We start from the raw sequence: 13674 nt of genomic DNA on the forward strand, positions 1-13674 counted from the left end.
AACTAAAAGGTATTTATTAGTATGAGATTTTATTTTATATGCAGAATTGCTGAACAAGATGGTCTATACATGTTCACTGATAACACAGATTGGCAACTCAGATGCCACAAGTGACATTGCAATCATTGTCTTGATTTTTCTAAAAAGGAACAAAGTACTGTTTTCTTTTGATTTACACAGTGCAATTCTTAGGAATTTGCATAATATAAGAGTACAAAAAGAGAATATGGTCTTGGGTTATCATTGTCAAATAGGTTATCATAATCTTCACTGTTAAGTGAGAAAATCAAGTGGAGCCCAGGGCAGTTCTTTGTATAGGAAATGCAGGACATTTCTGCAGCCTAACTGCTTCCCTGGTGCCCATTTACTAAGTGACAAGAGAACTAGAAACCATTTGCCTCTTGTAAACTTCATGTCAGACTAGAAAACTTAGGTTGTTAGATTGTAATAATGTGATAAAATACAATGTACCATGCTAATTTCTAGAGCTTTTGAAAAATCATTGGGCATCTGTGGAGAGTGTACATGTCTGGTAGAAGAGTATTGAAATTCAAAGAAAACACACAAAACTGTAGGCCAAATCAAATCAGTGTATGGCCCCTTTGGCTGTCAGTATATAGTTTTATTTTCAAACTAGAGGCCCAGTGCAAGAAATTCATGCACAGGTAGGGTCCCTAGGCCTGGCCAGAGATCAAGGCTGATTGGGTCCTTCCTTTGTTCCGCGCTGCCCCGCCCCGTGGTGGTCAGCACATGTCATAGCGAGCCATTGAACTCCCCAGGGGACACTGCGTATTAGCCTTTTTATGTATAGACTAGAGGCCCGGTGCACAAAAATTTGTGCACTGGGGGGTGGGGGGGGGGGTCTCTCAGCCCGGCCTGTGCCCTCTCGCAGTCTGGGACCCCTCGGGAGATAACGACCTGCTGGGGTCCCCAAAGGTGTGGATGGAGTCGGCGAAGAAGGAAGGACACAGACAGTGTTCAGTTGATCAGCAGCCTAGCCAGGATCTCCAGCCAGGATCTCCAGCCAAGTTCTGGTCTGGATCTCCAGTGAAGTTCTGGTTAGGATCTCCAGCCAGGTTCTGTATCCATGTTGTCTTGCTAGGTTCTCCAGCCAGGTTCTCCAGGATCTCCAGCCAAGTTCTGGTCTGGATCTCCAGCCAAGTTCTGGTCTGGATCTCCAGCCAGGTTCTGTGTCCATGTTCTCTTGCTAGGTTCTCCAGGCAGGTTCAGTAGCCATGTTCCCTCGCTAGGTTCTCCAGCCAGGTTCTGTCCAAGTTCTCCAGCCAGGTTCAGTCACCAGGTTCTAGTCAGGTTCTCTTGCCAATTTCTGTAGTCAGGTTCAGTCCAGGATCTTTTGCCATGTTCTCTCGCTAGGTTCTGTCTTTAGGTTCTGAGGCCAGTTTCTGTCCAGGATCTGTTGCCATGTTCTCTCCATCGAAGTTCTTCTGTCTCTAGAGAATGTTCTGTGTAGGTTCTGTGTTCTTAGTTCTGTGTGTAGGTTCTCTCTCTCTTGGTTCCGTATTCTAAGTTCTGTGTCTTGCTGTCTTATTACATCTGTATTTATACCAGTTGATTCAATCCTATCAATCTCTATTACAAAGGTTAGGGCATTTCTTATCTCCATTCCAGGGAGTAAAGATTATGTAGCTTAAGCATGATTGTTCGTAGTTAAAGTGATTAATTACCCACCTGGCACTAGTTAAGAGGTTTTATTCCCTCCCTGACTTCAGGGGAAAATCCCTACCTGGGGAAACAACCTTTCTCAGAGACCCTGGTTAAAACACATAGTGCCAAGAAGGTGAGCAAACATATTAAGAACAGTATGCCATATATGCCGGTCCCTTGAAACAGCAAGCATGGACCGGCTCCCGGCAAATTCCCCCTTTTTTATTTTTTAAAAGCGGGCATTAAAAAGAAAAACCCCAAATGCTCTTTGTATCCATTTTAAGAGTAGGATTGGCGCTTTCCGCTATTACCTGAGTCCTGATCTATCACCCCAGGGAGAGCTTGCCAATCCTGCACTTTCCCGGGGTGGAAAGGCTCCAGTGGGGTTAAGGATACGGCTCCTTGGGCCTACCTCCTCCCATGCCCTTACATTTACCTTTCCTTCCTCAGAAAAGCATGGACATACTTCTTGTATAAAACGTTCTGTCTGACTGGGAGTAACCTTAATTCCTCTGCTAGCAAGCATATGTGTTAAAAGATCAATACAGAGTCTTATTTCTTTAGACTCAGTATGGCACATCTTCTTAATCTAAAGATCAATACAGAGTCTTCTTTCTTTGGACTCAGTATGGCACATCTTCTCAATCTAAGTTCTGTACTATCCACCTTCTTACCCTACTTGTCCTCTATAGGGGGGTCTGCAGTACCCTGGTGGAGTCCTATCCATCCCGAGTGTGGGGTTCTCAATGGGGGGGGGGGGTACTTAGGGGAATCCTGTTCCAGGGGTTCCCAAAGGTGTGGACAGACTCGGCGAAGACTCCACCCTCTTCCTATGGTGGAGTCCTATCCATCCCGAGTGCAGAGCACTTGCCTAGGGGAATGGGGGGGCTTACCTAAGGGTCCCTGTTCGGGCGCCAGATGCCGGGGTCCAACCCCAGCAGGTCCAGGGGTTCCCAAAAGCGTAGACAGAGTCGGTGAAGAAGGAATGAGACAGAGACAGCGTTCAGTTGATCAGTAGCCTAGCCAGGATCTCCAGCCAAGTTCTGGTCTGGATCTCCAGAGAGGTTCTGCTTAGGATCTCCAGCCAGGTTCTGTGTCCATGTTCCCTTGCTAGGTTCTCCAGCCAGGTTCTGTAGACATGTTCCCTCACTAGGTTCTCCAGCCAGGTTCTGTCCAGGTTCTCCAGCCAGGTTCAGTCACCAGGTTCTTGTCAGGTTCTCTTGCCAATTTCTGTAGTCAGGTTCAGTCCAGGATCTTTTGCCATGTTCTCTCGCTAGGTTCTGTCTCTAGATTCTGTGTAGGTTCTGTCTTCTCCCTTCTGTCTTCTGAGTTCTGTGTTCTAAGTTCTGAGTCTTGCTGTCTTATTACATCTGTATTTATACCAGTTGATTCAATCCTATCAATCTCTATTACAAAGGTTAGGGCGTTTCTTATCTCCATTCCAGGGAGTAAAGATTATGTAGCTTAAGCATGATTGTTCGTAGTTAAAGTGATTAATTACCCACCTGGCACTAGTTAAGAGGTTTTATTCCCTCCCTGACTTCAGGGGAAAATCCCTACCTGGGGAAACAACCTTTCTCAGAGACCCTGGTTAAAACACATAGTGCCAAGAAGGTGAGCAAACATATTAAGAACAGTATGCCATATATGCCGGTCCCTTGAAACAGCAAGCATGGACCGGCTCCCGGCAACGACCTGCTGGCTTAGGCCTGCTCCCGGGTGGCAGAGGGCAGGCCCAATCCCTAGGTGCAGCCCCTGGTCGGGCTCAGAGCAGGGCTGATTGGGGAGTTGGGGCGACACCCCCTGTCATGCACAGAGCAGGGCAGATCGGGAGGTTGCGATGCCACCCTTGGTCACGCTCAGGGTAGGGCTGATTGGGGGGTTGGGGCACCGCCCCCTGTCACATTCAAGGCAGGGTCGATGGGGAGGTTGCGGCGCCACCCCGTCATGCACAGAGCAGGGCCAATCGGGGTTGGGGTGCTGCCCCCTGTCACTCACAAAGCCGGGCCCATCGGGGTTGGGGAGCTCCCCCCTGTCACGCACAGAGCAGGGCCGATCAGGGGGTTGGGGAGCTCCCCTCTGTCACTCACAGAGTAGGGCCAATAGGGGAGTTGGGGCACCGCCCCCTGTCACACACAGAGCAGGGCGGATCAGGGTTGGGGTGCCGCACCCTGTCACACTCAGGGCAGGGCCAATGGGGAGGTTATGGCTCTACCCCGTCACACACACAGCAGGGCCCGGGGGGGGTGTTGAGGCGCCGCACCCTGTCACACACCGAGCTGCAGGGCAATCGGGGTTGGGGAGCTCCCCGCTATCAGGCACAGAGCAGGGCTGATCAGGGGGTTGGGGCACCTTCCCCTGTCACGAACAGAGCAGGGCGGATAGGGAGGTTGCGGCCCCGCCCCCTGTCACGCTGATCTTGGTGCTGGGAGGCCTCGCGGCTCCGCTGATCCCGGTGCTGGGAGGCATATTTCTCTTTTACTATTAGGATAGAGGCCTGGTGCACGGGTGGGGGCCGGCTGGTTTGCCCTGAAGGGTGTCCTGGATCAGGGTGGGGGTCCCCACTGGGGTGCCTGGCAAGCCTGGGTGAGGGGATGATGGCTGTTTGCAGCTGGTCACACACCCTTCAGGGTGGGGGTCCCCACTGGGGTCCCTGGCCAGTCTAGGTGAGGGGCTGAGGGCTGTTTTCAGGCTGGCAGGTGACTGAAGCCCCCAACCGCTCCTTTTTTTCTTTTTTTATTCTGGGCCAGCTTTAGCTCTGAGGCTCCAGCTCTTAGGCCTCCACTGTTGAAAGCAGGTTTCTGGCCTTTGTTTACGTTCTGTATTTGAAACAATGTTGCGATCCTGCAGGCTGAAGCCCAGCGACTAAAGCAGGTTTCTGGGGTTTTGTTTAGCTTCTATATTTGTAACATAGTTGCTTAGAGTTGCAGCTCAGAGGCTGGCAGTGGCAGGCGGGGAACGTTGGAGTCCTCCGTCACTGAAGCAAGCAAGCCTTATGTTCGCTTTAAGCTGCCTGGCTGCCGGCCGCCACCTTGGCTGGCAGTTAATTTGCATATCACCCTGATTAGCCAATGGGAAGGGTAGCGGTCATACGCTAATTACCATGGTTCTCTTTTATTAGATAGGATAGATGGTATATGATCATAGAGAGTGGTAGGTGGATTATCTTCATTATTTAAAGCTCTGATCTTTGTGCTCTACAGGTTCTTGGTATAGTAGTGGGAGTTCTCCTACAGGATCATGATGTCCGGCAAAGTGAATTTCAGCAGCTTCCCTACCATCGCATTTTTATCATGCTGCTCTTGGAACTCAATGCACCTGAACATGTATTGGAAACCATTAATTTCCAGACACTTACAGCTTTCTGGTGAGTAGTGTTCAATAGCGATTTCCTAGTAAAGATTGCTGCTTTAGTATACTAAAATTTGAGAAGTAGAATAAGCTTATGGGTTTTAGGCATGCTTTATTCATAGTACAATTTGTCTACTTCTGTTTGTGTGTTCATTGTAAGTTTGACTGCTTCTGACAAAGATTTTCTTTTTTCAGCAATACATTCCACATCTTGAGGCCTACCAAAGCTCCCGGCTTTGTGTATGCGTGGCTTGAATTGATCTCCCATCGGATATTTATTGCAAGAATGCTGGCACATACGCCACAGCAGAAGGTGTGGCTGCAGTTTATCTCCTACAGACGAAGACTGTAACTACCTAGGGCTTGTTAGCACTATTAGTCATTTATTAGTAGCCAGTTACACTTCTTCCAGGTTTAGTTGGGAATTCTTCTATTTAATGTGGAGTCAGGTCATGGGGATTACTTGACTGCCCATGCCTGAATCACATTCCTTGGTGACAATATGGGATTGTGGCTCCCAGTCTGTTGTGAGCTACCTATGTCAATTTCTTACGGGCTTTTTTTTTTAAAAAAAGTTGAAAATTTGGACCACCTCTGTAGACATCAGTATAAAATTCTGGGTAATGGAGCTATGGAATTTGCCTATTTTACAGCTTCACACTATAAATGGAAAGGCCCTCACACACAGGGTTGAAGACCACTGGTCACTGTATCTGAAGAAATTAGGATCAAGTTTTAGTAAAGAGGTTTTAATGTAATTGTGAATAAACCCAGTTAACATGAAAAGCTTCTTCCATCTGGCAGTATGATAAATGACCATTTTAAATTTGTTTTTATTTTTATTTTTTTAATATATTTTATTGATGTCAGGGAGGAAGGGAGAGAGAGAGAGAGAAACATCAGTGATTAGGGAGAATCAGTGATTGGCTGCCTCCTGCACTCCCCCTACTGGGGATCAAGCCCACAAACCTGGGCATGTGCCCTTGATGAGTCTAACCCTGGACCCTTCAGTCCGCAGGCCCATGCTCTATCCACTGAGCCAAACCTTCTAGGGCATATCTGACTTCTCTTGATTGGCCTTTCAGATCAGGAAAATGTGACTACTTATGTATATATTTGGCACAAAAGAGAGTGAAATAATTCTTAAATGGAGTTAGTTTCATTTGGTGGAGAAGTGCTTTCCAGGAGGAGGAACATAATATATTGAATAAAATTATCCCAAGAATGAACATAATTGGTATAATTGGGGGGTGATGAGCAAGCCAAGTTTGGCTAATAGAGGGGATTCATGTAATTTGGATAAAGTTACTTGCCAAGAGTTGAGGAGTTGGCTGTGGGCAAAGAAATGGTCCAGATCCACTACTTAATTAAAAGAAGGAATTAAGAAAGAGATGTAGCTGTCAGTTTCTCAGTTGGCTAAGCGTTTTGTGTCTGTCTGAAATTTACTCATGTTCCTCTTTTTTAAAAAAAAAAAAAAATTTATTCTAGAAAGAGGAAGGGAGAGAGGGATAGGAAACATCAGTGATGAGAGAGAATCATTAATTGGCTGCCTCCTGCACGCCCCACACTGGGGATCAAGCCGGCAACCTAGGCATGTGCCCTGACTGGGAATGGAACCCTGGCCTCTTGGTTATGGGTCGAAGCTCAACCACTGAGTAACACCAGCTCGGCTCTCTCCTGTTCTTTAAATTTTGCTACAGGCACCAGGACCTACATGTCCTGGAATTTCTGGAGTCAGCTTATTTGTCACTATCAGCACGATTATGTTTATTCCTTTTAGTGCCAATCAGTCTTTAAGAGAGGTACTTAGGGCAGTATTCTATAGTTAAATCAGTATGAAGAAGAAATCACAGTATAGCTGATTCAGCAGTTTTTTGGTTGCAGAATAGCAGCTGAGTAAGACTCATGTACATTTCTTTCTTTCAGGGATGGCCTATGTATGCACAGCTACTGATTGATTTATTCAAATATTTAGCACCTTTCCTTAGAAATGTGGAACTCACCAAACCTATGCAAATCCTCTACAAGGTAATTAATTTAGAGTTATAAATTAAAAATAATCAAAATGTAACAATAAAGAAAACACCACACAACTGGAAATATGAGGCCTAATACTTGTTTTATTGTTAAGCTTTTAAAGCAGTGGTTCTCAACCTTCCTAATGCCGTGACCCTTTAATACAGTTCCTCATGTTGTGGTGACCCCCAACCATAAAATTATTTTCATTGCTACTTCATAACTGTAATTTTGCTACTGTTGTGAATCGTAATGTAAATATCTAATATGCAGGATGTATTTAGGTGACCCCTGTGAAAGGGTCGTTCGACCCCCAAAGGGGTCGCGACCCACATGTTGAGAACCATTGAAGCATGACATATATTCAGAAAAGTGCGAAACTCAAACATATTTGCATAACCAGCACTGGATCATATGATATTCATATGTTCAACTTTGGTAGATACTACCAGTTTTATAAAATGTGTGCACCAGTTAACTCTTCAGCAACATTAGAGTTACTGTTCACATTCTTTTCATTCTGGTTATATTGTCTGGTTTTCATTCTAGCCATTTTTGGCAATTATGCATTAGGATTGCATAACTCGTGGATTTGATTTGCATTTCCTTGAATTCTTAATGAGGTTTTTATGTATACATTGGCCATTTGGATAGTCTCCTTTTGTGATGTTCCTTTTCCAGTCTTGTGCTCATATTTCTATTGGATTATCTGCCTTTTTCTTACGTCTTATGGGAATTCTTAATTCATTCTGTATGTAAGCCCTTGGTTAATAGATATCACACTCACTTTTCTTGTAGCTTGTCTTTTCATGTCACTCCCTTAAAGTAAGGTGTCTTCCCTTAAAGTAAGGTGTCTTAAGGAACAGATGTTTTAAATTTAGTGTAGTAGAAATTAGAATTTTTTTTACTTCCTTTAAATGTTTTTGTGTGTGTCTTGCCTAAGAAATATTTGCCAATCCCAAATTGCATTCTGTTATATGTGTGCCTGCCCAAGTTTAAGTCTGTGCTGTATCCCAAATTTATTTTTAAGTCCTTCACTTTCTATTGATTTGGCACTTATGTCAAAAGAATTGACTACATTTTTAAAAATATTTTTGTATTGACTTTAGAGAGAGAAACATTGATGTGAGAGAGAGGCATCAATCGGTTGCTTCCCATATGCGCCCTGATCAGGAATAGCACTGCAACTTTTTGGTGTACGGGACAAAGTTGCAACTGACTGAGCCACCTTTATTTTTTTGGTTGGTCTGTACCATTTTGCAGTTCCTTAAAAACTTTGCAATCAGTTTCACTTCTAAAAACTTGTTGGAGTTTAAAAGGAGATTGCACTTAAGTCTATAGATCAATTTGGAGAGAATAGACATCTTAATAATGTTGAGCCTCCCCCCCCCCCCTTTTTTTTCTTTGATTAAGGTATTACATGTGTGTCCTTATCGCCCCTCGCCCCCCCCCCTGCGCCCCCTCTCCCACGCCCACTCCTGCCCTCACCCCCCTGGTGTCTGTTTCCATTGGATATTCTTATATGCATGCATACAAGTCCTTTGGTTGATCTCTCCCCTTTTCCCTCACCCTCTCCTGCCTTCCTCTAAGGCTTGCTGGTCTGATTGATGCTTCTCTGTCTCTGGATCTGTTTTTGTTCATCAGTTTGTTGTTCATTATATTCCACAAATGAGTGAGATTATGTGATATTTATCTTTCTCCAACTGGCTTATTTTGCTTAGCATAATGCTCTCCGGGTCCATCCATGCTGTTGTAAATGGTAGGAGTTCCTTCCTTTTTACAGCAGCATAGTATTCCATTGTGTAGATGTACCACAGTTTTCTAATCCACTCATCTGCTGATGGGCACTTAGGCTGTTTCCAAATCTTAGCTATGGTTAATTGTGCTGCTATGAACATAGGGGTGCATATGTCCCTTCTGATTGGTATTTCTAGTTTCTTGGAATGTATTCCTAGAAGTGGGATCACTGGGTCAAATGGAAGTTCATTTTTAGTTTTTTGAGGAAACTCAATACTGTTCTCCACAGTGGCTGTACCAATCTGCATTCCCACTCAGCAGTGCATGAGGGTTCCTTTTTCTCAGTATCCTCGCCAGCACTTGTCATTTGTTGATTTGTTGATGATAGCCATTCTGACAGGTGTGAGATGATACCGCATTGTCGTTTTAATTGCATCTCTTGGATGATTAGTGACTTTGAGCATGTTTTCTTTCATATGTCTCTTGGCCTTCCTTCTGTCTTCTTCCGGAAAGTATTTATTTAGGTATGTTGCCCATTTTTTTTATTGTGTTTATCTTCCTTTTGTTAAGTTGTATGAGTTCCCTGTAAATGTTAGAGATTAAACCCTTATTGGAGATAACATTGGCAAATTTGTTCTCCCATGCAGTGGGCTTTCTTGTTTTGTTGATGGTTTCTTTTGCTGTACAGAAGCTTTTTATTTTGATGTAGTCCCATTTATTTTCTCTTTAGTTTCCATTGCTTTAGGAGCTGTATCAGTGAAGATAGTGCTTTGGCATATGTCTGAGATTTTGCTGCCTGTGGATTCCTCTAAGATTTTTATCGTTTCCCGTCTACGTTTAAGTCCTTTATCCATTTTGAGTTTATTTTTGTGTATGGTGTAAGTTGTGTTGAGCTTTTCAACCCTTGAAAGTGTATGTCACCATTTAGTTAGGCTTTTAATTTTACTCTGCAGTGCTTTGTAGTTTTCAGCATAGATGTTTTAAATATTTTTCCTTAAACTTACTCCTATATATTTGATGTTTTTTGTCAAATTGTAAGGGAGATCTTTTTAAAATTTTCATTTCATTGTTAGTGGTCTAGAGAAATAAAATTGATTTTGTATATCTGCCTTGTATCTAGCCACCTTGCTGAATTTACTTTTTCTAAGGGATATATTCTAAGTACAGATCATTTCATCTACCTGTAACAGTGGGTTTTTCATTTTCTTTTTCTTGCACTTACCAGTAACTGCAGAACATTGTTAAATAGGAGATAGCAATAATTGCGTAATTGTTTCATTAATAATCTTGGGGAAAGCCCTCAGTAATTCACCATTAAGTATAATGGTTTTGTGAATCTATAGTTTTGCTTTATAGATACCATTATCTGATTAAGGAAATACCCTTCTATTTATAATTTTCTGTGAGTTAAATCATTAAATGGGTATTGATTTTTTTTTTTTTTTTTTTTTTTTGGGCATACAAGACCCTGTAAAATTTTTTCCTGTTAATGTTGTAATTCATTAATTTTCAAATGCGTTTAAATCACCATTGCATTTCTGAACCATTTGGTTGTGATATATCACTGATTTCTATTTCTAACATTTAGGATTTTTGAATAATTTTCATGTCAGGTTTTGTTATCAGCGAAATGCTACTGCAATTGAGAGTGGAAAAATATTCTCTATTTTCATAAGATTGTGAAAATAGTGTTAATTTTTTCCTAAATATTTGTAAGGATTTGCCAGTAAAGCCACCTAGGCCATGAGTTACATTTATGGGAAAGGTTTTAACAACATTTTAAACTTCTTTATTATAAAGGACTATTCAGATTTTCATTTTTGGTTTAGGTTTAAAAAATAGAACATTTAAATTGAATAGTTAAATGTAGGTTTAAAAAATTGAATATTTTGTGTATTTTACCTGAATTGTCCAATTTATTAGCATATAATTAAGATTCTCTTAAACTGTTTTTCATGTCTGTAGTGATGGTTCTTTTTCATTCCTGATATTAGTATTGTGTTTTTTCTATCAGTCTTGGTAGGGTTTACCTTTTATTAATCTTTTCAAAGAACCAACTTCTAACTTCAGTTGCCACTTCCACCCCCTATCCCTGTTTCAGTGCTTTTTTAAAAAATATATTTTTGCTTTTTTTCTCTACTTTTTTTGTTTTTAATTAGCTGTTCTTTTTCCAACTTCTGAAGATAGCTTACTTACATCATTGTTCTATTTTTTGTTTTTGTCCAGCCTCTTCTAGCATATGTATTTAAGGTTATAAATTCTTGACACCTAGCTTTTCATAATTTGCAGATGTAAATATTTTGTTAAATAACTTGTGATGTTATTGTTAAAGCTTGTAACTTTGTCACTGAAGTATACTTCTGCCTCTTTTATTTGAGTTAAAAATCATGATAGTAAAACTATTACTCCCATTTTATTTAGTGTGGAGTCAGCAAATGCTTTTTTCTTCTTTTCTTTTTTAATAGGGCACTTTAAGAGTGCTGCTGGTTCTTCTGCATGATTTCCCGGAGTTCCTTTGTGATTACCATTATGGATTCTGTGATGTGATCCCACCCAATTGTATTCAGCTAAGAAACCTGATCCTGAGTGCCTTCCCAAGAAACATGAGGCTCCCAGACCCATTCACTCCTAATCTGAAGGTAAAGTTTCAAACAGTTCAAGGAAAAGAAAATTATGTCTTAATATTAATAGTTCTCTGGTAAGTAGGTGTCAGGCCAGTCATTTGCTGGGTGGCCCCACAGCACAGAGTTGCAGAACAGACAGACCCTTTTGCATGCCCACATTTCACAGGTGTTTTGTTTAGATTGTTGATGTAAGGGAGAAAAGGGACCGTGTAAAATCATACCACTGTGGTGTGGGTACTGTCATTTCTATGTATTTTCTACCCTCCCTTCACATAAATGTTTTTAAAAGTAGCAAGTATGATGTCTGTTCTGCTGGGGTGTCTTTTCCAAGACCAGAGCTTTTGGTGAGTGATTAATCTAATTTTGTACTCTGGTTTTGAAGTCCAAGTCCAGGGGGGAAAAACAGTGATACAAGACCTCTCCACAAAAGGTACCTAACCTGCTTTAATTTTAGAGAGAGAATTTCTGTAATTTTGCATTTCAGTTCTTCTAAGCATTGATAAAAAGCAGCTCTACTCTTTGAGATATTTATAATGTGTATAGTTTTAGAAAAACATTTCTACCACTTTGTAGCATAGATTCTACAATTAACTCTTACAAATGCTCTGGTTTTGATTGTATTTGTCTGGCAGGTGGATATGTTGAGTGAAATTAACATCGCGCCCCGGATTCTCACCAATTTTACTGGAGTGATGCCACCTCAGTTCAAAAAGGATTTGGATTCCTATCTTAAAACTCGGTCACCAGTCACTTTTCTATCTGATCTGCGCAGCAACCTACAGGTTAATTGGTTTGGCTTAATTCTTAGCTGTATGTCTTTCATAAAAAGCACTTTCTATGCAGTCCTTATGTGTGGCCTGATTAGGAGTCAGTCTTTTCAACTTGATTAAATACATACTGGTTTTTTTTCTTTTAATATTTATTGAACTTAGGGTGACATTGGTTAATAAAATGATATAGATTTCAAATGCACAATTCTATAATACATGATTTGTATGTTATATTACGTGTTCACCACCTCAAGTCATTTCTGATGGTTGAGTGAGAGTAACTAGATTATACATTTTACTAATTCATCTTAGCGACAAAAAACTAACCTTGGAAGAGGCGACCAGGGAATGGACTGATTTTCTGTAAGAATAGACTGCTAGTAACTATTCCCGGCCAGTACTCCAAGATTTTTCTAAAGAAACGGTCTAATTTGCTCTATAGAAAATGACTTGAAGTTGTATTAATTTTCCACACCAAGGAGGAAGCCTTTTCCCTCTCCAAATCTTTTCTGTAATTGAAGTGTAGTGCATATTTTCACTTTATAAACTTCACTTTTATGCTGGTACCTGTTAAAGAGCTTCGGTTTCCTAAGGGAAATGTTTGGCAGCTGTGTATCTGTTAAATACCCTCAACAAACTCAAGGAAATTTATCTGAAATGTAAATGACAAAGAATATTGAAAGCAGTTCAGCTTTTATTTGAAGGCATAAAAAGGCATGAATCAGCCCTCTGAGAATAAGTCAGGTGCTTTGTTTTATTCATTTAGGTATCAAATGAACCTGGCAATCGCTATAACCTACAGCTCATCAATGCACTGGTGCTTTATGTCGGGACTCAGGCCATTGCACACATCCACAACAAGGGCAGCACACCCTCAATGAGCACCATCACCCACTCGGCTCACATGGACATATTCCAGAACCTGGCTGTAGACTTGGACACTGAAGGTGAGTGAAGCCAGCAAGTTCTCAGAGTCGTTTTCTGCACCTTAAGCTACAGTCCAATCATAAAAATACATTAGAGAAATAATGTTCTGTCAGTGTTTATGGCTCTGTCTGGCTATTTTATTTTTAATTGGATAGTATCTGCTCAATGCAGAAAACTATAAAGAAAAGAATCATCCAGAATTCTTCCCATATCAGTTAATATTTCAGTATATGACTGCAGTATTTTTTTTTTAAGAATTTTTTTTTAATATATTTTATTTTTTACAGAGAGGAAGGGAGAGAGATAGTTAGAAACATCAATGAGAGAGAAACATCGATCAGCTGCCTCCTGCACATCTCCCACTGGGGATATGCCCGCAACCAAGGTACATGCCCTCGACCGGAATCAAACCTGGGACCCTTCAGTCCGCAGGCCGACGCTCTATCCACTGAGCCAAACCGGTTTCGGCTGCAGTATTTTTTTAATGTGAAAAATAAACATGTTCCTTTTATTAGCCTCTCTTTAAAAATAGGCTTGATACATTGTTTTTGTTAACCTGCCTTTTCCTCATCACCTGCTGGTGC

The 13674-nt window shown here is 41.6% G+C and overlaps 1 protein-coding gene across 12 annotated transcripts in view; it reads left to right on the forward strand.

Annotated features, from left to right (window-relative positions):
- The window catches only part of CNOT1 (CCR4-NOT transcription complex subunit 1), a 77844-nt gene that overhangs the window by 61503 nt on the left and 2667 nt on the right, over nucleotides 1-13674 (forward strand). For 9 of the 12 annotated variants that reach the window (XM_036345502.1, XM_036345498.1, XM_036345501.1 and 6 more), the window contains 6 exons: nucleotides 4869-5032; nucleotides 5212-5329; nucleotides 6943-7044; nucleotides 11235-11408; nucleotides 12026-12175; nucleotides 12930-13110. In XM_036345502.1, coding sequence (XP_036201395.1) covers nucleotides 4869-5032; nucleotides 5212-5329; nucleotides 6943-7044; nucleotides 11235-11408; nucleotides 12026-12175; nucleotides 12930-13110 — 889 coding nt within the window. Of the gene's footprint in view, nucleotides 1-4868; nucleotides 5033-5211; nucleotides 5365-6942; nucleotides 7045-11234; nucleotides 11409-12025; nucleotides 12176-12929; nucleotides 13111-13674 lie in introns of those variants that run through there. The other 3 variants (XM_036345503.1, XR_004973590.1, XM_036345505.1) reach the window with 3 other exon arrangements.

Source organism: Myotis myotis, unplaced genomic scaffold (assembly GCF_014108235.1).
Source record: "Myotis myotis isolate mMyoMyo1 unplaced genomic scaffold, mMyoMyo1.p scaffold_m19_p_19, whole genome shotgun sequence".
NCBI lineage: Eukaryota > Metazoa > Chordata > Mammalia > Chiroptera > Vespertilionidae > Myotis > Myotis myotis.